The following is a 23973-nucleotide window of genomic DNA, read 5'->3' as shown; positions in this document are numbered from 1 at the left end:
AAAGTTGTGAGGTGCGAAGGAGAGAAGACAAAAATAAAGAGTGGTATTCCTAGTAGAGCCTCCATTGTCTACCTCTCAGACATATTGGAATAATATTGAAAAAGGTGGCCATTTGAAAATTATTGAAAAAATTAAAGGAAAGATTATTGGAAGAGAATAGAATGTGAAGAATTGAAATAAAATGATTTAACAGAGTATGGAATGGTAAAAAGTATGTGACAAATGGTGTAGGAAAAAAATTAGAAATTAAAAAAAAAAAAATTCGTCCAAAAGAAAAAGTGGGCTGGGCTAAAAAAATTCGTTAAAAAAAATGTGGGCTTGGCTTATCGGGCTAGCTAAAGATGGCCAGCTAGTTGGCCTGATTGGCTGGTTTTGGCCTAGTGAGGCCCATAAGCCCTTTGGCCTAGCCCACAGTTGGAGACGATTTTCTTGTCATTTTGAGCTATCTTTAGCCTTATGGCCTTCTGGCTGAATCGGTTGAAGATGGCCTTAGTGGTGCACTTAGCTAGGACTATGGATTTGTCAACAATGGAGCAATGGGTCAAGCTAGTGGGCATAACTTTGTTTAACAAAATCCTTAACAAATTAGGGGAGGGGGGAAGGGGTTAAGAATATTCTTATATCCTATTGGGAGGAGATGGGGGAGACAGAAGTAAAGTGGGTCAGGGATAACACCTTTATTATCATTGTACAAGATGAAAGTACTGCTGCAAAAATTCTAAACCAGGTGCCGTGGGTAGTTATGAAACATAATTTTTCTATTAAAAGATGGCTACATGAGCTAGCACTGAAGGAAGTCAAGATGGAAGTTGTGTCTTTTTTGTTTCAAATCAGGGGTGTCCCGCTATACCTTAACTCGGAAGAAAATGTTAGGCTTCTGGTAACAAAAATTGGAGGGTTTAAAGAGCTTGAAGACTCAATGAAAGCTCGGGGATTCCTGAGGGTCAAGGTATTTGTCAACACCTCAAACCTTCTAACCATTGGGTGTTGGCTTCCAAGAGATAATAGTAATGATACCTGGATAGAGTTTCGATATGAAAGATTACAGGACTTCTGCTATCGATGTGGTAGAATTGGACACTCCAACAACGAATGCTCATTTGAACCCATGAAAGGGGGTACGACTACAGGGTACGAGGAGTGGACAAGCTGCACCAATTCGAGATTTTGTAGAATCCCCAAGACCTTTGGCTATTAGCTCGGGGCAATGAAGGTGTGTTAGAGCAACAAAAACGGGCTCTACGCTTCCCAGTCAGCAACGTATGGATGACATTCACGGGAATGAAAGGATGGAACATGTCAACGACACTAGGGGCCACAACCCAATGGTACTGACTCAGGACAGAGGAAAACAAACAAAAAAATGGCATAGATTCAGAAAAGAAGTGAGGTATTGAATTTCAACTCGACCTAGTGGATTATGGAAGGATGTAAGCCTCAGTTAAGCCAGCGCTTTATTAGGGACTATGGGCCCGTGGAGCTGCAAGGGGAACAGGTAAAAAACCCTACGGTTATGATCGAGAAAATTCAGGAACAGACTTATAATCAAGCTGAGGGTGTAGTTGTTGTGCCTCAAACTTAAAATCAAATTCAGTAGATAAAACGGAGGGAAGAGATAAGTATGGAGGGGGATTTACAAGGAGAGTTTTGGGGTTTCTCAAGAGTATGCGAGTAAAGAGGGCTAGAAATCAAGGAGCAGGAGATGGTGCACTCCCCATAGAACAAAACAAAAAGCAAGGAAGATAGAAAGAGTACAAATGAGAAAAAGGAGAAAGCTACAGAAAAACTGAGGAATATGAGTATAAAAGAGAGATACCTGATGATGGAAATAATGATCTATGCGAAGGAGGAATTGCAGGAAGTCCCGATAGAGACATGTGTGACTACATAAAAGAGATCTCTGTGGGGGACAAATATGCCTTGTTGGCAAGGAATGCGAGAAACTCATCTCGAGGTGATGGCGGCTGGCTTTCAACAGCCGCACGATCACCATGGTACACCTCTTTGGAATTGCCGTGGTCTTGTTTCAAACATGGTAGTTCGGGCCCTACATGATACTTCTGTCGAAAACCAAAATGAGAGATCATAGAATTGAAGATGTCAGGCAACGTATGGGTTATTTTGAGGGGTTTAATGTTGCTATGCTAGGGATAGTGGGTGGTTTGAGTCTCTGGTAGGATGACTCACTAAAAGTGGAAGTTATGGAAGCCTCGAAACATTTTATTAATGCTAGGTGCATCTATGTTGATTCCTAATGCGTGTTCCGATTCACGGGACAGAACTAGTTACTAGGTTGAAAAGGTTGATTTCTAGAGGGGATGATTCAGAAGTTTAGCCTAGATAACATCTCATGGATATGTGGAGGTGACTTTAATGAGTTTTTATGGGAGTACGAGAAATCGGGAGGTGCGGAAGTTAGATATAATCGACCACAATACCTTGAAGATTTCATGAGTAACCTAAAAGTTATGGATTTGGATTTTAATGGTCCAAAATTCACTTGGAGAGGGACAATAAATGGGCAATTGGTGAAGGCTTGGCTCAATCGTGGTTTGATTAATAGGCATTGACAAGTGCGCTCGCCCAATACAATGATCATTCACGGTACTGTTTTAGGGTCCGACCATGTTCTAGTTTGGTGTGAGCTGAATGCTGGGAGCAGGAAAAAGCTATTTCGCTTTGAGTCTTTCTGGTCTAAGGAAGCAGAATGCTGTGAGATTGTGAAAAATTGCTAGGCAAATCGGCGTGATGAAAACAGTTTGGAACGCTGGAATATGAAGGTCAATGATTGCCGCTCTAAGTTAATAATTCTCAGAAAATTGATGCACTGTTAAAAAAAAAAAAAAAAAAAAAAAAAAACAAAGACTATTTGTAGAGTCAAGATGAGAGTCTTTTGCAATAGAGATCTAGAGTAAAATGACTCAAAGATTGGGACGCCAACACAACGTTCTTCCATCAATTTACTCTGCACAGGCAAAGGAGGAGCAAAGTGGTCTTGTCAAAGGATGATAGTAGGGAGTGGGTGGACAATTCAAGTCAAGTTCGGGGCATTATTGACAACCATTTCGTCAATTTCTTCACTTCGACAGGGCAGCAGGACTAGGGATCTATCCTTGATTGCATCATCCCAAAAGTTATTGATGAGATGAATGAATCCCTTACCACCCTGGCTTCGGTTGAAGAGATCAAGGATGCGGCACTGCACATAGAGGGGCTAAAAGCCCTAGGTCCTGATGGTTTCTAGGGTATTTTCTACCACTCCTATTGGATATTATAGTGAAGGATGTGAATGATTTATTTAGAGACCTGATGAATGGTATCCAGAACCCTAACCGGATCAATGCTACACATGTAGTATTGATTCCCAAAGTACAAAATCCTGAAACTGTTTAGCAGTTCCACTCTATTAGCTTGTGCAATTATTCATACAAGGTTATTCCGAAGGTTATGACAAACCGTCTTAAACCACTATTGCCGGCCTTGATCTCCCCTACTCAAAATGCATTAGTGGCCGGAAGACAAATATAAGATAATATCAGTATAGCGCATGAGATTTTTCATTTCCTCAAAATGAGAAAGACAAAATGCAAGTTCGAGCTTGGAATTAAGTTGGATATGCACAAGGCATATGATAGAGTGGAGTGAGATTTTTTATTGGCAGTGATGGAAAAATTGGGGTTTGACAGTAGATGAAGAAATCTCATTATGAGATGTATTTCATCAATGAACTTTGCCATTCTCTTCAACAGACAGTCCGACTCCAAATTTGCTTATCGTGGGGTCTTCTCCAGGGGGACCCCCCTATCCACATACTTATTCCTATTGGTTAGTGAAGTCTTATCATTTCTTATCCAACAGAATGAACCCCACCGGCCCGATTATCTCTCATATATTTTTTGTGAACGACGCGCTTATCTTCTTGAAGGCTGAGAAGGAAAATTGCAGACACTTTGTCTAATTAATTGATGCATATCGTTCGGCTTCGGGACAACAAGTTAACTTGCAGAAGTCAAGTGTTTTTTTTTTTTTTTTTTGGGGAAACATCTTAGCGGTATTGTCGGAAGAGTTGACCACTGTTCTTGGCATAGACACGATCGTGGACCTTGGTTTGTATCCCGCTATTTGGGGCCGATCAAAGAAAAGTGGATTGGCATATATAAAGGGGAGACTATTGGGGAAAATTCAAGGGTGAAAGCAATCTACCTTACACAAGCTGGGAAAGAGGTGTTGATAAAGGCAGTAACACAAGCAATTCTTGCATACCCGATGAATCTATTTAAATTCCCCACGACTCTATGCAATGAGTTGGATGCTATGATCTTACACTTTTGGTGGGGGCAAAAAGGAGGGGGAAAAACGCATTCACTAGGTCTTGAAGGAAAAATTGGGTTGGTCAAAAGCTGGAATTGGTTTTAGAAGCTTTGTGGATTTCAACGATGCCATACTGGCTAAGCAATGTTGGAGGTTGATTAATGAATTGAATTCCATGTGGGCTTTGGTGCTAAAAGCTTGTTACTTCCCTAACTGCTCATTCCTTGATGCTAAGTGGGGTGGAAGAGCTTCTTGGGCTTGGTTTAGCTTACTTGCTTGAAAAGATATCCTGCTTAGGGGATCACATTGGCAAATTATGAATGGTAGTGAGGTTCAGGTGTGGGTTGATAGATGGATTATGAATGGTAGCGAGGTTCAGGTGTGGGTTAATAGATGGATCATCTCCATCCCCTTGGGTCGGCCTTTTTCGATGGGCACGGTGCAGGTAAGTCGTAATACAAGGGTTGACACTTTGATCTGCCCTGCAAACGATGAGTAGAATATTGATTTTTTGAAACCATTTGTCTTAGCTGAGGAATTTGATGTGATTTTGGAGACTCATATTAGGGATCCATTGCTCCGGGATAGGCTGGTGTGTCATTTTGATAAAAAAGGATATTTTCAATCAAATCTAGATAACACTGGCTTACTTAAGGAAACCACCTCAAAGGAACATGTGGTCTGCATCTTCTGCTTCCATCCCCAGTTCTCTTTCGAAGATGGTGTGGAAATTGGAGACCATCCTTAAAATTAGGTGCTTTATGTGGAAATCTCTTCATTCAGCTAAAATTAGGTGCTTCATGTGGAAAGCTCTTCATTCAGCTATTTGCTACTATGCAAGGTTCTAAAAAACGCTAGGCGCTAGTCGGGCGGTGAGCTAGCGCCTAGTGCCTAGGCGGAATCTAGGCGGGATTCTAGGCGGCCTAGGCGGATTTAGGTAAATTTCTTGTATATCTTGTACATAAGTGCATATTGACAAAAAAAAAAATTATATTTGTATGAAATTCTTGAATAAGATAATAAAATAATGATAAAATACAAAAAGAGTATCCAACAAGTTCAAAATTTAAAAACATATTAAGCATATATACCATATAACTTAAGACATTTTGAATGATTAGTAAGTTAAATAAATTAAATTCAGAGAGATAAAATATAATTCAAGACATTTTATAGTATTAATTTAAACTAAAATATAACACTTAAATTTAGGAATGAGAGGATTAAGTGGTGGAGGAGAAAACATACTAGAATTGATAAAGTGGACTGTACAGCAAAGCAACCCACGTGATTTTTAGTTTTTTTTTAATAAAAATGGTGAGGCTAAAAAGCCTCCCACGTGGCTGAGGAGACTGTTTTCAAACCAATAGCAAAAACACACCGTTTTGCTAAATGGTTAGTCGTCTGCTTCAGTTCTTCTCCACCTTCTGGTTTGCAGAAGGCCATAACAGAGCAGTCGTCGCCGCTGTTTTCTCCTCCACCATATACCTATATTTGGGTGGTCCTAGGACCACCCAGGTCCCTTAATAGATCCTTCCCTGCGTCTACACAGACCTTGTTGATTTAAGAAACAATTTTGAGTTAATCGCGGTGGAGCACCGCTGCCTGGTGCCCAAGCGCCACCTAGGCGACCGCCTCAACCATTTTTTAGAACACTGCTACTATGGCGAATTTGTTTAAATGAAGAGCCTCTCCATCACCTTTATGTCTTCTATGTAATCTGCATGAAGAATCGATTGAACACCTTTTCCTTCTATGTCTTTGGGTGGAGGTGGTTTGGTTTAGTAGAGCTTTAAACTTCAAGATAAATCGATTGAGAAATGTGATGGGAGAACAATAGATAAATGATAACATGATTATTTTTATAGAGAAAGACATATTTGATGGTATTGTCATTCAACACTTTCTGGACATGAAAACACATTGACATCTGTTGTAATATGTTGTATGAAAAACTTCATGGATTAATATATAACTGTTTTATTCAGTAAATTCTTGAGTTTTTTAATTTGTGACATTTTTGTTTGAGAATGCCCCATCCATGCAGATTTCTAATTTCGTCCATGCGTGGACAACACAAATTTAATCATGGAGCACGCATCAGACAGCATGGAAAAAGTCAAAATTTTACCATAAATCAAACTAATTTTTTTTTAAGATGGATAGAATCTGGATCGAAATAAAATTGTTTAAACGTGGTGATGTAGTTCAGAAATTGGGTTTATTTGAGATGGGATACATCCTAATTAATTTACAACTCTATTACGTGGGATAAGTTAACTCCTACTCATTTAATCCAAATTAAAATCAGAAATAGAACCGAAATTACTGTTCAGTTCAGTTTTTTGTCGGTTTGTATTCGGTTCAGTTTCGACCCGATTTGGTTTTTTTTTTTTTTCCCAATACCAAAAACAATTTCTAAGAAAACAACTTGCAGCCATTTTGTAATACATCTTCCAAAGTCTAAAAAAAAAAAAAAAATTCTAAAAAACAACTTGCAGCCTTTTTTTTTTTTTTTTTTTTTTTAACTTCCAATGTGTACTCGAAAATGAGTTTGTTTGATCATGAGGGCCATTTGATTTTGATCTCATTGAGTTTAAACTTGAGCTAGAGGCTCTTGAGACGTTTAACGCCTTTTACTTCATCTAATTCACACAAAATAATAAGAGGATAGTAGTTAGTACTACAAACTTGTACAAAAGTAAATTGGTGCATATTCCAATTAGTGCAGATTCGGTTATTGGTATAAAAGTTAAAAAGTTATGATTTAATCTTATGTGATCATTTTTCAAGGCCAATGATACAAAAATACAGCAAGAATAAGACAGAATAGACCTATGAGGTCCTCCCCGGGGATAGGAATTTCAGACCTCCATTCCTTTTCTAATAATTTCCCATCTTTTTACAGCAAGACTCCAATGATCCACTTCAGGTGTATACCGTGATAAAGCAAGTCTGATTCCAATTGATGCAGAACAATCACACTCCAAGTCCAACTTCTACTCCTAGTTCTAGTCTAGTTCTGATTGTATATTATGTTTTCTAATCTAGTCCAACCCTACCTCTCTCTCTCTCTCTCTCTCTCTCTCTATATATATATATATATATATAGCTACCTCACCCACCACTGCTGGAAAACCCTAGATAGCATGTAATATCCATAAATTCAGAAGAACTTGCAAGGAAGAAGATTAAGATCAGATATCAAAAGCGAAAAATACATATTTTACAGCAAGAAACTTGGTTTACCGCAAGGATTGGGCAATAAGAGATTTAAATTACCTTGCAAGAAACTTGGTTGTTTTCCTCTACCAGATTGACTTGGTTGTCGCTTGAATGATCTTCTCTTGCGCAGAATAGGCTTTGGGTCTAGTAGAGATCTCTTCGATTGATTCACCTGTTAAAAAAGGGGTCATTAACGCGAACAACCAATGAAAGAAATCACATTTAAGTGCACTAATAGAACTGTTCTATTAATTCCAGGTTCTTAGTCACATTTAAGTGCACTCAAGGGATTGTATACTATTACCAATGAAAGAAGTCAGGAAGTATATCCGAGTTCATTCAAATACAATTTTGCGGATTAAAATTTGAGAACCACATATTCCAACTAAAACTCACAGCCAGTTAAATAGAATTGCATTCCCACTTTTCTCATTAATGGCAAACTGCATAGAGAATTAAAATGATGATACTCAGCATACTGAACTTCTTATCATTCAAAACAATGATAAAAACTTGGTTTATCTTGCTTGCAATAATCATCAAATAAAATTATCTACCACAATAAATTAGAACAATCAGAAACACAGATTAGTTATTCTAATAACAGAAGTATTCCTTTATCCAACAAAGAAACAAGTTCAACTACAAGAATTTGGCAAGGCATTAAGATTCCTATCATATATACATACAGGCATCAAGAAATCAAAACCCTAAACGAAAATATATACTTCCAGATAATTAAAGCCAAATCATGTAGTTAATTTTCAGACCACATATATATATATATAGTTAGATCCATGCATCGAACCTTCATCGATCAAAACCCCAAATGTTTTCCACTCACATACATCTATCTCAAAGATCCAAACAAACACAGAGAGCAAACATTCAAACCAAACCTTCGATGTGAGAGATTGAGTGATTGAGACTGAGAAGGGTCGCCGCTGGGAATGAGAGACAGAGAGTTTGAGAGAGTGATTTAATTGAAGACCTAGAGAGAGAGGAGGCTTAGGATGCTACGCGAAGTGCGAACTGAGAAAACGGGAGAGAAAAGGGCTAGAGTTACACTTTGGGGTAAAACTAAGGCTAGTTCAGGTTGGGATCCCGAACCGAAACCTCCAATCCAAATTCCAAACAAAAACATTTCGGGATGAAATTTTATATTCCAAAATCGAACCTAAACTATTCTATTCCTGAAATGTGGGATTCCCGAAACTGTTTCGGGATTTTCAGGTCACTTCAGGATTGGGCCTCAAAGCCCAAAATGTTGGGCTCTTTAAGCTTTTTACAATTTTAGGCTCTTTAAACAACAAGCCCACCCATTTTTCAGGGGAAAAAAAAAAAGTTAACAATTGCAGGCTTGCAGCCCACCTGTTTCACAATCACATAAATTCACCACAATGTCATCTCATAATTTCAATTCTCATACTGAGTAAGCAACAATTAACAAGTTAAGCTTAAGTTCACAATTGTCTACCAAACTAGGTAATTAAAAGTGCATGCAACCAAAATGAAATAAATAAGTTAAGTTTTAGAAACCAAACTTCCGAATGAATTTAGATTAAGTTACAAACCAAAAGTAAAACATAGTTTATAAGCAAAAAAGTGCATGCAACCAAAATGAAGCTTAAGTAAGTTCATTCCCCTTCTCCCCTACGGCCCTTTCCCCTTGTTGATGAATGACCCGTTGCAGTTGATGGTGGACCCCTTCCTCTTGTTGATAATTGAACCCTCCTTCCTGTTGGTGTAAATGCTCTTGAAATGGGTGGTCGTGGAAGTAGTGATGGGCGGCGTTGAACTTGAGGTGGTGGAGGAATTGGCATTTCACTTTGTGTAGGATTCTCCTCACCTTCCAAATTAGGCAACTCCAAAATAATAAAAACAATAAAAATAATAAAACACAAAATATATTTAGAAAGTGAATGTATAAATTATAAAACTAAGAAAATAAAAACATGAGATCAAATACTTCACTTACCTTTCTCCAAGTCTTCAAGTTCCTTGTAGAACATGAGGTCGTTGATTGTAGGCTCCTTGTAGAAGGACATTTCATTCCCCCTTAGCCAATCACTTGTACACACCAAAGCTTCTCGGTGTTATGGAAGCTCTAAAAGGATCTACAACTCTCCCACCAAGACTAAAGGCATTCTCACTAGCAACGGTGCTACTAAGAAGAGCAAAAATGTCCTTAGCAACCTTACTGAGAGTTGGATATGTTCCACAATTGCCTTTCCACCAATCCAAAATATTGAAACCCTCGTATGTTAAGCTTTGGTGAGGATCGTTGCAGTACATATCCACTTCATTAGATATCTTGTTTTGTTGGGCCGCCGCTCTTTTTTGTTGGATCTTCTTTTGCATTCTTGTACCAATATCATCATCTTCCAACCCCGAAGAATCATCTACCACAACACTTGGCCCTTGATCCAGGGTAACACTACTACCACTAGAAACCTCTCCCTCCTTATACGCCTTAAACAAATGTGTCAAGTTTTTTTTAATACTTGTCTTCACATCCAAGATTGCCTCACATGCATAGTGGAGTTCCTCTAGGCTTGCCTCTAACATTTCAAACTTGTACCTTGGGTCGAGTGCTTGAGCTATAAAGAGAATAGGGTTAACCTTTTCAATGTCCCCCCCAATACTTGTCAAACTTAAGTTTCATGGAAGTTGCCACATTTGCAAAGTGGCATTAGACAAATTGCAAATATTTTCTTCTATCTCCACTTGCAATGCAATCACCGTGCCGAGTATTAAGTTTGAAGTTGGAGTAAGGGTTGCACTAAGTGTTAAGGTGGCTTCATAAGACCTTTTAAGAAAGTGAGCAAAGCTCACCGCCCTCTCCTAATCTTCCACCACCAGAGGACCCACCCGTTTCACCTTGGTTGTGATCCCATTAATCTCTTTAGATACTTCATCTTGAAAGTAAAAGATGAAAGTGTTGCACTCATCTGCCATCCTTGAGAACACTTGATTAAATTTGAAGGCACTATTGAGCATTTCATAGGTGGCATTCCACCTTGTGATAACATCAAAAGGAATATTCGACATCTTAATAAATCTTATCAAGACGCAATACTCCCTAAAAGTCTCCAACCTCGCGGGGGATGAGTGTATGAACTTGACATAATTCCTTACCCCTTCAATCTCGCGACTAAGCTCCGTCATTCCATCTTTAACTATCAAATTGAGGATGTGATAAGCACACCTCATGTGCAAGTGAGCCCCGTCAAGTAAAAGAGTACCATTGGACTTGAGCCTTCTTTTCATGTATGCAATGGCGGTGTCATTGGCACTAGCATTGTCGACAGTAATGCTAAATACCTTGTCTATACCCCAATTATTCAAGCATACCTCTAGACAAATCCCAATATCATCACCCTTGTGAGACGTAATTTGAACAAAGTTTTGGATACTCTTAAGCAAAGTCCAATCATTATCCAAAAAATGTGCCGTCACCACCATGTAATTAATATTTTGGATTGAGGTCCAAGTATCGGTAGTGATACTCACTCTCAAACGATCAACCACATTCTTGATTTTTCCCTTCTCTGTAATATACAATTCTAAAACCACCGCCGCCACCTTGTGCCTATTTGAAAGCTTGTACTTTGGATTCAAGTCATGGATCCAATCTCTAAAGTCCTCTTGATCAACCGCCCTAAAATGCATCTTCGCTTTTATTATCCATTTCACACATTTCATATCAAGTCTTTTTTTATTGAAAGTGTGAGCGACAACTTGACCCCCATCACCCTTTGTGACAACAATGATTGTTTCGAATCCGGAGCCTCGTAGAGACTAGAATCCGGCCATTTCTTCAAATGATTAAGAATACCTTTTGTCCCATGTCTAGAGGACTCTGCCGGCACTTGCATTAACTCAACTCTAGGAATTGAGACTTTCTTATCTGGACTCGCTGCTCTCACTGAACTAGTTGTGATGATCCTGATGCCTCCCATTGTTTTCTCTATATTTTCGAAACCACAATGTTCTTTTTTCCTTATGCAAAGACGATCAAATATGGCTACCCATTAGCTAGCCAAATTTATACACCACCCTTCTGCCACGTACCTTTGCTTATCCAGCTTTTCTCCCTCGTATATCTCTTCTATTCCTACCAAAAAGGTGAAAACTAAAATGTAAAAACAAAATGGTTATCAAATATTTCCGGAACTTCTTGTCATGTTTAAAGTATGGTGGTTTTGTTCTATTTTATTATAACCTAAATTCTTTGTCACCCTAAATGAACAAATACTAAGTCTAACTTTGAGGTTGAGATATGAATTACATTAGAAAAGAAATTATATCCGAGGTACCACATCCTGAAGGTTGTGTTGCAGCAAATAAGATGGTAACGTGAAGTTAATTATTTTTAAGTTTTTAATCTTTTTGAATATCGATTGATGCGTTAAAAAGCAAAACATAATATAAAAGTAAAATACTAACCCACAAGTCACAAGCAACAAAATTTCCCACCAAAAAAAGCAACAAAGATTTGGAATCTCACCTTCATGTAAAATTAGACTTCAGAATCAGTTCCTCCTCCTTACTCCATATATTGTAAAAAAATTCAAGTGTGTTTCTGGCAGCTGCTTCTCTCTTTCTATATATTATGTGTTATAATATTATTGCAGAAATTGGAGTCTCCTTAATTGTTGCTTATGAAGAGACTTTTCATGTATCAAAACACAAGCTTGTATATTATGTGTTATAATATTATTGCAGAAGAGGATATATTTTTAAGTATTTGTTCACTTGTTTATGACACGTTGTATATACATATCGTTTTGTATCTCAGATACACAACTAATGGGAATCAGAGGCTTGTCCTTGAGTAATTTGGTTGAAATGAGGCAGTCATCATTTTTGTAACATGGCCACACTTCAACTTCTTTTAACAAAAGTCACTGAAGGTGGACTTAGGAGATTCAAACCTGGCTTCCGCTCCACTTTCGGTGAGCTAACGAGAAAAGAAGCATAGGATATTTAAACCTCCTCAATCGTTTAATTATACTTTACATTCTTAAAGTTTAGAGTGATTTTTAAAATGAGTCACACAATTTTAACTTCTCATATAACATTATAAAGTAATGAAATTGTATTAATCTGTGCCTTAAGTCTGGCTAATTGTATGATGATTAATTAAACCAATGAAGTGCGAGCTTGAGTCCCTTATATTGACTAACATATGGCATATTTTAAAATTTTCATAGTGCAACCTAAGAAAATGGAAACCTCATATGGCATATTTTAAAAATCATCCCGTTTGCATTGTCCACATGTTAAGCTTGAAAATTCTCCACATTTGAGGAGATGTGTAAGAATACGAAGGTTAATTAGAGAGACTAAACCATACAAGGACTTATAAGTTGTTAGGTTACTTAAAACCTCAATTTTTTGTCATGTAGACAAAAGTTGATTACCTCAAAATTTAGAGACGTGAATCGAAGTTAAAACTAGCATACAATGGTGAGTACTCTGAACAAACTCGGCTATACCATTGCTGACGACTGAGTTTACTGTATTTGAAAACACGTCACTTGCACAACTCGGTACCTTTTGCTGAGGCCCAAGATAGCACTTCTGGGCCAGGGGCTTTTCGCCCTGGGCTCGGTAGTCAATTTAGAATTTTTGTGGCCCAATCTAATGCGGCTGAGAATTTTGATGCTCAGATAAAAGATAAACAAGAAACAAACCAGAGAGCAACAGAGACCCACAAAAATGAAAGTTTGCGGCGGATTGGTGTGCGGAGGCTCTCGCGCCACCGCTCTGCCCACTGTGCTTCTTCGGCACGGCAGAGCTCGGCCGCGCTGCTCTTATTCCTCTGTCACGCATGGTAACTTGAGGCACTGTTTGGCTTGGATCTTTTTAGAAAGTGCTTGTTAATGTTACTGTTTTGTAAAGTTTGGGAATTGATTTTGTGGTCGGAAATTGCAGACCATGTGTCTTTCATCAAGGAGGTTGCCTCCACTCAGCCGCCGCAGCATTTGAGCCAGTTGCTGAGAATGCTCAAGACAAGAGGTGGGTCTCTTCAAGTTTTCACATTTCTAACATCAAACATCATCAATTTGTTGGGTTTCTCTCACTTTGTTGTGTTTTCGGATTTGCATATGTTGGTCTGTTTCCTTAAATTTTGCTAATGTGACAATGGCACTTGTAAAAGACAATGATTTATAGTACAACAATTTGCCCAGCTACATTCTCAGGATTATAGTACAACATGTGACAATGTGTTAACTGTTGGTCTATAATTTAGAGTTATTTCAAATTACAGTCTGACGCATTTGCAAACTAACTTGTTAAAATCACAAAAAGAAAAGTTTTTGCACGCATGTCAGACCGAGATTTGTTTGCAAAGGACTGGCTCAGAGGAGCTTTTTACATGGTCCATGCATTTTTGTATTCAAATCCTTTAAATAATGAAATTCTATGTAAATTTTCACATACATTGCTATGGAACAGGTGAATCTATTGTTTCTCCGGGAGCCAAGGAAGGGCTAATCCCCCTTGCCATACCACTTGCCAGAAACAGCTCAGGTATGGAAAACCTTTACTTGTATTTGGAATTTGACCAATCCCATTATCCCAAAAGTTGCCTTGCGGTTCAAGCTGTTCTAATTTTGTAAATATTTCCTCGTCAATAGGTGCTGTAACTGCACTGCTCCGGTGGCCTACAGCTCCGGCAGGGTAAGTGTTTGGAAAGAACAAATTTGATCCTTTTTTAAAAGTTTGATTCATCTAGTCCAATACCTGCAGTATGGACATGCCAGTAGTTGAGGTCAGGAAGCATGGGGTGTGGCTTTTAGCCAAGAATGTAAGTGAAGCAATGCCAGTTGTGCGAGTGCGATACATGTCTAAATGTGACTGTGAATGCATTTATGTACTCGTTATACAATTCTTCTCAGAGTAGACGTCCAATCTTCAATCCGCAGGTGGACCAATTTATTCACAGAATCCTAGCTGAAGAAGATGCTAAGAACCCTGAAGAAAGAAATGAAGAGCTCTTTCAGGCTTCTGCTGATGTTGGGGAGAAACTTTATACGAAGGGTGACTTTGCAAAGTCGCAGATTTCAAAACTAGATTTCTACCTTTTAAGAAAAGTACCAAAGAAAATTCTATATTGCACTTTGTTTACCCCGCTTCCTCCTTTATTTTCTTTTAACAAATGGTTCCCTTTCAGGTTGGTTTATTTCCAGATGTCTTGGAGCGCAAAGTGAAGTGGCATTTTGAGGAAGGGGACTATGTAAGATTCATCACCTCACTTTGTTTACTGCCTATAGGCATCTTTGATTAGTGTGTATCTACAATTCTAATTCCTTTGTGTGCTTTTGAAAGGTTTCAGCCTTGGTGACGGGAGAGTTCTATACGAAGAAGGAACATTTTCCTGGTTTTGCACGGCCTTACGTATTCAATGCTGAGGTTTTGCTGAAGTTCGTAGGAAACTTTTCCAGCTACTTTCCCCCATGCATTTGTTCTGAATTACTCAAGTTCCAACTTCTAAGATCAAATGTTTTATAGGGTCGGGCGTACTGCTGAAGCTAAAGACGCCGCCAGGGGAGCTCTAAAATCACCATGGTGGACACTGGGTTGCAGCTATCAGGTTTCTACTTTTGGTGATCATTCCTAGATTGTCGCAGCTCCCCATTCCTCTGCAGGATTTTTTTGTGACATTATTCACTTGAGTACTTACGATACAGGAAGTTGCTGACATAGCGCAATGGGAGGACGAGCAAATAGAGTACATTAAGGAGAAGGTGACCGAGGAGGGAAGGCAGGCGGATCTTAAAAAGGGAAAGGCCCCTGCGCAGGTTTTGTACCCGTCATTCCTTGAACTCTCAGAATAGAAAAAAAAAAATAAATAAATAAGAATAATTTCTAATCCTCAGAGTTCCATCATTTGCAGGTTGCATTGGATGAAGCAGCATTTTTGCTGGATCTAGCTTCCATTGACGGGACTTGGGATGACTATGTCGAGCAGGTTGCTGATCGATATAAAGAGGCGGGCCTCCAGGATATTGCAGTATTCGTATTATACAGAGATTGATGATGGAGATAAAGAGATTTATGTTAAAACTGAATATACAGTGTCATGAAATTGGCTTCATGACCGGAGACGATTTTTGTGCTGAGTAATTAGTATGTCCACCATCTTTCTGAATTTCTCTCTTTAATTTTTTTTACTCATTATATGTTACATACATATCACATTTTTCTTAATTTTCTTAATTCTGTTTGTTTTTCTCTCTATTGCTGAGGCATTTCCAGATTCCAGGAAGCTAAATAATATTATCAAACCATGACTTTGCTTAATCTGCATTTTTAGGGTAACTTTTTAGCTAATTTTCTTGTGAAAGTTGGTTGATTTCCTGTCCAGATTGCTGAGGCATTAGCCGCATTATAGAAATCCAAGAGCTCGTTTGGTAATCATTTTGTTTTTAATTTTTGTATTATAGATCAATGTATTAAAAGCGTGAGGCATGGACGAGGTGTCCGAGGGATAGCCCAGCCTAGGTATGAGGCGAAGCCTCACGAGACCTAAATTTTTTAATATATACACTGAGCATGCACATATATTATATTTAAAAAAAAAATTATTAATCAATAATCACCCTGAGCATACATATATTATAAATACATATACACACATATATATACATATATTATATATATATAATAGAGGATGAAAAGCACAATGAGAACACATATAATAATGCACGTAGACGGCACACACATCCTTTATATAAAAAATAAAAATCAGAAAACAAGGCAGAGAGATGATAGTGCAAGGAAGAGGTATGAGGTAGTTAAAACCCTACCTAAAATTTGGGTTTGGGAGTATTAAAAAAAAAAAAAAAAGGTCCCCTGAGGCGTGCCTAGGCAGCTCCGACGGCACCTTCTGGCGCCTAGGTGGCTCTGGTGATGCCTTCCTGCGCCTTCCGTCCACTCCCTCAAAACAGAGGCGTCAATCCTCAAGCCCAGCCTCACAGGGTGCCTAGGCACGCCCTGAGGCGAGCCTTTTAAAACATTGTTATAGGTAGAGAAATAGTATGTGGGAGAAGGGAGAAATGAAGAAGAGTGAAGGCTAGTGGAAGAAATGAACAAAAAATCAAAAATATTTTTTAAGTTGTTTCAACATTTTTGCTTTCCTTTCACCTCTAGCACAAGAAACTGAAAAGTAAAAATGAAATTGTTATTAAACAGACCGAAATAAAAGTAATAACTTTGCTGCAGGAACTTAAATATATCAGGACGAAAAAGAAACATATTTATTTACTGGGAAGATTACACGTGTACAAAAACTGGAAAATACATGATGGGGTACACAATTGTCAAACATGTCGTGTGCTGACATTGCTTCAGATTCCGATTTGCCTACAAATCCATGATATATATACAGGAGTAATACACAAAATATGAGCTCTCGGACGCACTCGGCAATCTCTCAAATCACCAACACCAGTCATAACCTTATTATTTCCAAATACATGTGTGAAACAAACAAAACTGCCATCAAAACACAGCAAGGAACACCGACGTTGTTATCGCGTTATCATATGATTGAGATTTGATCATGGGGCAATCGGAAGGGGTGTCTTTAGGTTGTTACCTTTCTTCTTTCTCCACACTAGCTTTCTCCATAGGCTCCCACCTCCCCGTTTCTTGCTGGGCGCTATAGCTAATGAACCAGCCGCTGCATTGTCATCCTGGTATTTACTATTTAGAACAAGGATATTAGGACCCAACGTGGAAGTCGAATTACTGCCAACCTCTTTTGTCGTTAGAGACGTAAAGTCCTTGATGCTAGCACCATCTTCTGCTAACATTTTATCTAGTAATGAGGATCGTTGGTTCGAGTTCCTGTGTGGGGTTTGGCTTGCAGCTTTGGCTGTGGGGGTGTCTGTATCAGAAGGATTAGTGATGACCTTGTCGAAAAGGGCTGCTTCTCTTGGTGAAGCCATTGCCTTCAACTGCTTCCCAAGGTGAAGTATTGTCTCTTGGCATTCGGCCAACTTTTCTGAAGCAGCTGCTACCTCCCAAACCTGAAATTTTGAGGGAAAAAAAAATATTTACCTTCAGAAGTAAAGAATCAGAATTCTTTGAACTGTAAAAACAGTAACTCGTGTAATATTGCAGCTGAATGACAAGAAAGCACGGTAGAAACATTTTTCGCTTGCAGTTGTTTTCTTTCAAAACTGAATTCTCAGTCTACATTTAAGTTGATCACTTTCGATGGTGTTTCTAGTGCGATTACTGTTTCACTGTAGAATTATTAGGTACATTACAGCAGCTACCATTCACAAATTAAAGATTCTCAAACGAACGTAAATGTATGTACAACAAGAGGATATTAACTCACATTTTGGGCTTTCCTTTCCTCCTGATTAAGATTGGAATTTGGGCTTTTCTTCACACTGCCAATAAAAACATACGTCAAATGCATATGAATATTGTAGATAAGTAAAGCTGTAATTTGTATGTGTGTGTATTTGTGGTTTATGTCAGCATTTGTACCTATCAAGCTGAAGCTGTAGTTCCAGGCATGTAGCCTCCAACTCTGCACAGCAGTTGTATTTATTCTGCAGTTGAATTTCTAGGGATGAAAACTTTTGGAGAGCTTCGTTTAATTCAACTCTGGCCTCAGTAAGCTGCGTTTCAAGATCTTCATTCATCATCTTGTGATTTTTAAAATGATCTTCAACGATTTCCTTTGACTCTCTTAAACATTGTAACTCTGTTCTCAAGCTGGCAATAGCTTTTTCAGATTCCTTGAGCTGGTTCATCAGGTATTCGCTCTTATCACTAGCCGACTGAAGTCTCCCTTCCAACTCTCTCCTTTCAGATTCTAAATTCACCAGTTCATTATTTAACTTTCTGTTTTCTTTTACCAGATTGGCCTGCAGCTCTTCTATTTGTATAATATGGCCATTTGAAAAGTGACCAACCGCTCCAGCTTCTCCTTCGGTTTCACTTCGTGTATCATCCCAATCAAATTCCTTCTTAATTGCATCCTTCATGCTTGAAACATCTTGAAGTGAAAAGCAGTGGTTTAAAATCCAGTCCAATGCAGCAGTTAATTCTTTGGCAAATTTTTCGAGACCAGCCCTTCCATTCAACAGATCATAGCAAGCATGAACAAACTGTTGTAAAAGATCACCGAGTTCAGAAGCTTTCCACTGGAAAACACGAACCATGTAGCCTGCATTTTCCGAGTTTTTATATGTCAACACGTTTCCGTCCTTCCTGGACCCATTCTCTGGGTTATTATCTGGAGATGGCACGTGGATTCCTTCAATAAGCTCAATTACTTTACATAATGACTTACTCAGATCTGGCTGGAACCGCGGATTACTCTTCTGTGGGTTTGAGATGTCCACATCACTTACTCCTCTGGGTGAATCATTTACTAGAGATTTATCTGAACCTTTCCATGAGGTGCAGCTCTTAACGGAGGAAGGATTCAATGCATCAAGATGGCTTCGATTTGTCCTTGCATTAACAAATTCACCAGGCTTTGGTTCTTCTGTACATGCCAAAGCTATTCTTAAGTCTTCAAGTATCTGTTCGGGGTTTCTTCCTGCAACACGGTTGTGCTCCATCACCAGTTTCACTATATCCTCAACCCAATGAGGAGCTTTGCCATTGACAATATTGTTAAACCTGGTCTCCCTGTTTGACAAACTGAAGCCTGACTCACCGTCCGAAATAGGGACCATCTTGCTGCCCACAAGTTCGGAGGAATACTCAGATTCCAAGGGGGGCGCAAATGCATGGACTGAAGAAACAGGAGGACCAGCACTTTGTTTGTCAGCAGAAACGACTGATAATTTTTCCATTTCAACAAAGTCATCCATCAGATTTATGTCTGAAGTTCCTACAGTTTTGTTCGTCAGAGATCCTTTTTGTTTTTCAGTTCTGAAGTGCTCCAGTTCTGTAATCAAGGCAGATGCCCATGAATCAGCACAACTAACCTTATCATCGCTGCCGATATCAGACATAGATGCTACAGAGACCTCTTGTAACAGAAGATTACTCCTCATTGACTCCATGGTTGCATGGCCTTTTAACGATTCTTCAAGCGGTGTCTCAGATTGTGATAATTTAGAAGCTACACGAGCATACATGTTTCTGGAGAACTGGAGTTCATTTATCTTCTTATTGAGTGCTTCCTTGAGAGTCTGGTTTTCTTCTTCCATAGCATATAACTGCTCGGTCAAAATGTTAACCTTTTTGCTGGGAGTCTCAGGAAAGTTATCAACTGTGGAGTCATTCAACTTTTTCCTCCGCATGTCAACAGAGTCCCGTCCTAGCATTTCCACTTCATTTTTCATTTTTGCCAAAGCGGCAGGGCCTGGTAACCGCTTCCGGACTAGGAGCCGCAACCTCTGACATTCTGATTCTAACTTCGCAATTTTCTTTGCACCCTCCAAATTCTGCTTGTGTGATGCATCAGCGGTTCGACGATTGAATTCTCTCTCTTCATTCCGGATCTCAAGCTCTTTCTCAAGCACCCGAACCTCATATTTCAAAGAAGCATTATCTTTCTCAGTGGATTCTAATCTGAGCGTAAGTGCATTGAAATCAGCTTCCACCTGTGTCAATTGTTTTCTTAAATCTTCTATCAACTTATCCTTCACTAAAAGAGCATTACTAAGATGGGTGTTTTCAGCACTGATTTTAGAAAGCCTTCTAGTAGTCTCTGCTAACTTCTCCTCTAACGCCATCTTGGATTTCTCGAATTCTCTTGATGCCTTCATCATAGCCTCATGAACCCTTTGCTCCTGCTCTTCTCGAACAAATCGTAGCTGCTGCATGCAGTCCTTCAGGGCTCCATCCAATTGAGCTATTCTTTCTTCCCCAGCTGCTCTGACTTGGAAAGATTTATCTAATTCATGCTTCAGAAACCCCGCATCTGCTTCCACCTTCTCCCAGCCTATATAAAACATCCATATGAAAATGAAGACAATATACTGACAAAATGCACAGATTATTGGAACTTTTCGACTCATGAATTACCTTGAACAGCATCCTGTGCCATTTTGGCATGTTTTTTCACAAGTGCATCTTTACTGTTACATTCAGAGAGAGCTGAAGCAAGCTTATCGCTTAGAGCTTTCAGGTTGTTCTCCAGTTCTGCCTTCTCAGCCTGATGTGCTTCTACCTAAAAAATAAAGAAAACAAAGTAAAGCGAAAAATAGTATCATTAATGCCTCCAAGAATATTGAACAGTTCCGAAATAAAATATATGAAAAAAAAACATAGTTCTGAATGAAAACATATGTAGCAACCTCAAACAACAGGCATCATAAACATCCGTAAACGATGATAACTAATTACCATTACTCTCTTAGGAAAACTGTCCACATTACGAGGAAATCCTTTTTGACAGCAGTTGACTGGTTAGGATCATCAAAAGTCTAAAACTGGTTTCAGAATCCCCGATGCCACACAGGGGACGCATACCTGATGTCTCTATGAAATTTACCCCATGCAGTATGTCCTTTTGACTGACAATCATATTATTGTAAGCTTAGTTTGTGGAATAGATAATTGGGGCCAATCTAGTGTCTTTCTCTAATGCTAATTTCCGACATAGGAGAAACTTTGAAACTTTAGCACTAGTTTTTTAACCTTAAGATATATCACAGTTCTTGCTGTCGAAAACTTCTGATTGATATGAATATTTATCTAAAAGTTGAAGGCTTAACATATTGAAAAGAAAATTTTGTCAAAATTGACCCACTCTCCTGTAAAATCTCTATTCTCTGGTCATCAAAACCCACTAAGATATACTGACTAACTTTTAGCAAAGGTCCATGATCTATACCACGAGTTTAGTTTTCGTCCTGAACTCTACTAATAGTTTCTCCAAACATTTCCTTGAGGTTGAGGGGATTGAGGAGGAACTCCTTAAAATAGCTTGTGACCTATTCATAAAACTTCGTGCGTATGATTGAAACTCCTTAAAATATCCAATTTACCCCTTAACTTAACAAAAAAGTCGAAGGACATGACAAAAGGATCACAAGTGCAACACGGGGCATAATTCGAGGACGAGAGCAACTGTTAGTAGAGTTCAGGGACCAAAACTAAACTTATGGTATAGCTTAAGGACCCTTGCTACAATTTCTTGTTTCTATATTTCACTAGTGTAATGCATGACCAGTTTTCTTCAAAAAAAAAAAAAAAAAAGGGCCTCCTTAAGCCAATATAGTTGTTTGAACTGCGAGAAGTTATTCGATTTTAAGAATGTTTCAAGTGAATCTCCAAGGAACAAGAACAACCATGGACCTTACATAAGTGTTCCTTTTAAGGGGAATTAGCATAATAGCATAAGAAACCATAAACATTTCTACTTACAGGTAATGTAGATTGGAATAAAACATCATGGATTTCACTAAACTATGAATTTAACAGAGAAGTTAAGGAAAATGTGTACCTCCTCTTCATTTCCTTTGACTGAGACATTGACTTTGTCTCCTTCTGCTGCTGCGTTGGTTTTATCTGCAGCTTTCTTCCTCCAAAGCCATGGCTTGTGGTCCATGATTCACCTCCCCAACCAACCTCCTCAACCCACTTGCTACCTCTCTAAAATCCAAACAACCACTCAATCCAATCACAACCAGATGCATGCAAACAAACAGATTAAACCCAAATTTCAAAACCCAAAAATAATTACACCCAAAAGAAAAAATCAACAGATTAAGTACCAACCAGGTGAGCATTGCATGAACGAGCAAAATCCCAATACCAGAAAATGCAGAGGAGCTGAAATTTCTATTTCTCTGTAGAAATTGCGGTAATTAGAGAGAGAAGTTTTAGCAGAAAGAAACCATCAACGCAGTCCGATCCCACCACCGACAGTTTGATTTGGTTGCAGAGAGAGCGGACTCGAAGGAGGAGTTGATGATAACGAAATGGAGGCTGAGTGGCTGACCCAACCACCAAGCTTTAGCTTTTCTAGAGAGACAAAGTGAGAGTCAGAGAGCGAGAGAGAGAGAGAGAGAGAGAGAAAGTGCGTGTGTTTGGTAAACAGGAAAAGTGAAAAGCGGGGAAAGTAAAGAGTGGGAAAATGTAGAGAGAGAGAGAGAGAGAGAGAGAGAGGAGTATGGAGGAAGATACAGTTGGGGGAGCTGGAAATGGATCTGAGTTTCTGACACGAGAGCCGAAGCGTACGTGTAGCTGGTGAGTCGTCGAGTTCCGTTTATTTATCGGTCGTTTTTGCGTTCATTTGACGTACCGGAAGAGCGGAAGTCGTTGTCTTTGTTGACAACGGTCTTCAACAATTGCGACTGTTTTTTTTTTTTTTTTTTTTTTTTGTGAACAAATATGTTTCGATTTTGATTTTCTTTGAAAATAAGATCATCTGGTGCTGCGGTATAATAATAATTTTTTTTATTTATAAGTGAGAGGTTTTAAATTTGATTCTTATCAAAAAGAAATTTGAACCATATTATTGCTAGCTCATTGTGAGGTTAAGCCCACCTCATCCCCTTAGTGTAGAAATGGTAGTCCACCATTTTGAAGGTCACAAAGGTTCACATACTCATAATGTGTTATGAAATACAGGTCTGAAATTCGTTCCCAGAAGGTTAATTTGATTTTGATACTTCATTTAGTGGAAAAAATTAAGAACAAAAAAATTTGTACTTTATTATCCAATACAATCGCAATATGTGCTAGCATTGGTCATTGTGAGCGTGATTACACAGAGAACGAGTTGTACGCACAGTGAAGATATTAACACTACGCATTTACACATGACTGATTTTGTCAGATATTCAGAATGACATATTACCTCAATGTAATCGTATTATATTTAATCATACTTAGTATTTGAATATTAAAATTGGCACATGCATATTAAAATTTTCATCTAAAATTACTTATAATAAAATCTATATATATTCCCAATTTTCTAAATGTTTTAAAAAATAGAGTTTTAAAGAAACACTCTAGGTACTATTCATTTTTAACGAAAAATCACATTTTTACCTTTCCGTGGTACTATTTACTACACCTTTATTTGTCATTTTTATTAAAACTAAAGTTTTTTTGGACTTTTCGTTAGTTTTCCTTTAAAAAACTATGAAAGAAAGTTTTTTCATGCAAGGACGAAGAGAAGTAAATTATGTACGTGCAAATAAACAATTACATGTGACCAATTAGTGTTGTTTTTTTCCCATTATTGTATAAGTGGGGTGTTTTCTTTGTTCTAGCTAGAATGGTGATGGGGTCAGTGAACTTCTTGTTTTGTGTTCATTATGTTAGTAATAAATTAGATTGAAAAAAAATATATATAGAGATTTTCAAGGCATGAGGAATTCAAGTCGAGTTAATAAAGAACTAATCACAAAAAGTTAGAGGAAAGAGTATTGTCCTTTACACGCTTTACAACGACATCTGAGAAAATTTAGCTTAAGGAACAAAAGAAGT

The 23973-nt window shown here is 38.4% G+C and overlaps 2 protein-coding genes, 1 long non-coding RNA gene and 1 pseudogene across 5 annotated transcripts; 2 read left to right on the top strand and 2 right to left on the bottom strand.

Moving 5' to 3' along the window:
- The first annotated feature begins 456 nt into the window (after positions 1–456).
- Positions 457–1211, top strand: LOC148698681 (uncharacterized; annotated as a pseudogene).
- Positions 1212–7048: 5837 nt separating this feature from the next.
- LOC148698680 (uncharacterized) lies at positions 7049–8692 on the bottom strand. Its single transcript, XR_015956386.1, has 2 exons — positions 8436–8692; positions 7049–7708 (listed from the first exon to the last, which is right to left on the bottom strand). It is a non-coding gene; the product is annotated as an uncharacterized LOC148698680 (long non-coding RNA).
- A 4541-nt stretch (positions 8693–13233) lies between these two features.
- Positions 13234–15803, top strand: LOC137747711 (protein IN CHLOROPLAST ATPASE BIOGENESIS, chloroplastic). Of its 2 annotated transcripts, none has more exons than XM_068487872.2 (11): positions 13234–13375; positions 13477–13560; positions 14002–14076; positions 14184–14226; positions 14296–14353; positions 14472–14639; positions 14720–14782; positions 14875–14969; positions 15058–15139; positions 15237–15347; positions 15443–15803. In XM_068487872.2, the coding sequence occupies exons 1-11, from the start codon at positions 13261–13263 to the stop codon at positions 15581–15583; spliced, it is 1035 nt and encodes a 344-aa protein (XP_068343973.2). In that variant the 5' UTR covers positions 13234–13260; the 3' UTR covers positions 15584–15803. The 2 variants fall into 2 exon arrangements, with proteins under 2 accessions (XP_068343973.2, XP_088541401.1); XM_088685275.1 differs by having other exon boundaries at positions 14445–14639.
- Positions 15804–16781: 978 nt separating this feature from the next.
- On the bottom strand, positions 16782–22775 carry LOC137748464 (filament-like plant protein 7). Of its 2 annotated transcripts, none has more exons than XM_068488617.2 (6): positions 22252–22775; positions 21977–22125; positions 20554–20698; positions 18052–20470; positions 17897–17951; positions 16782–17579 (listed from the first exon to the last, which is right to left on the bottom strand). In XM_068488617.2, exons 2-6 carry the CDS (start codon positions 22079–22081, stop codon positions 17109–17111), a joined length of 3195 nt encoding a protein of 1064 aa, XP_068344718.2. In that variant the 5' UTR covers positions 22082–22125; positions 22252–22775; the 3' UTR covers positions 16782–17108. The 2 variants fall into 2 exon arrangements, with proteins under 2 accessions (XP_068344718.2, XP_068344717.2); XM_068488616.2 differs by having other exon boundaries at positions 22248–22715.
- Positions 22776–23973: the final 1198 nt, after the last annotated feature.

This window comes from Pyrus communis, chromosome 2 (assembly GCF_041283825.1).
Source record: "Pyrus communis isolate YQ-2024b chromosome 2, ASM4128382v1, whole genome shotgun sequence".
Lineage (NCBI taxonomy): Eukaryota > Viridiplantae > Streptophyta > Magnoliopsida > Rosales > Rosaceae > Pyrus > Pyrus communis.
Note: the sequence above shows the minus strand (reverse complement) of the source record. Positions and strands in the feature narration are given on the sequence as shown.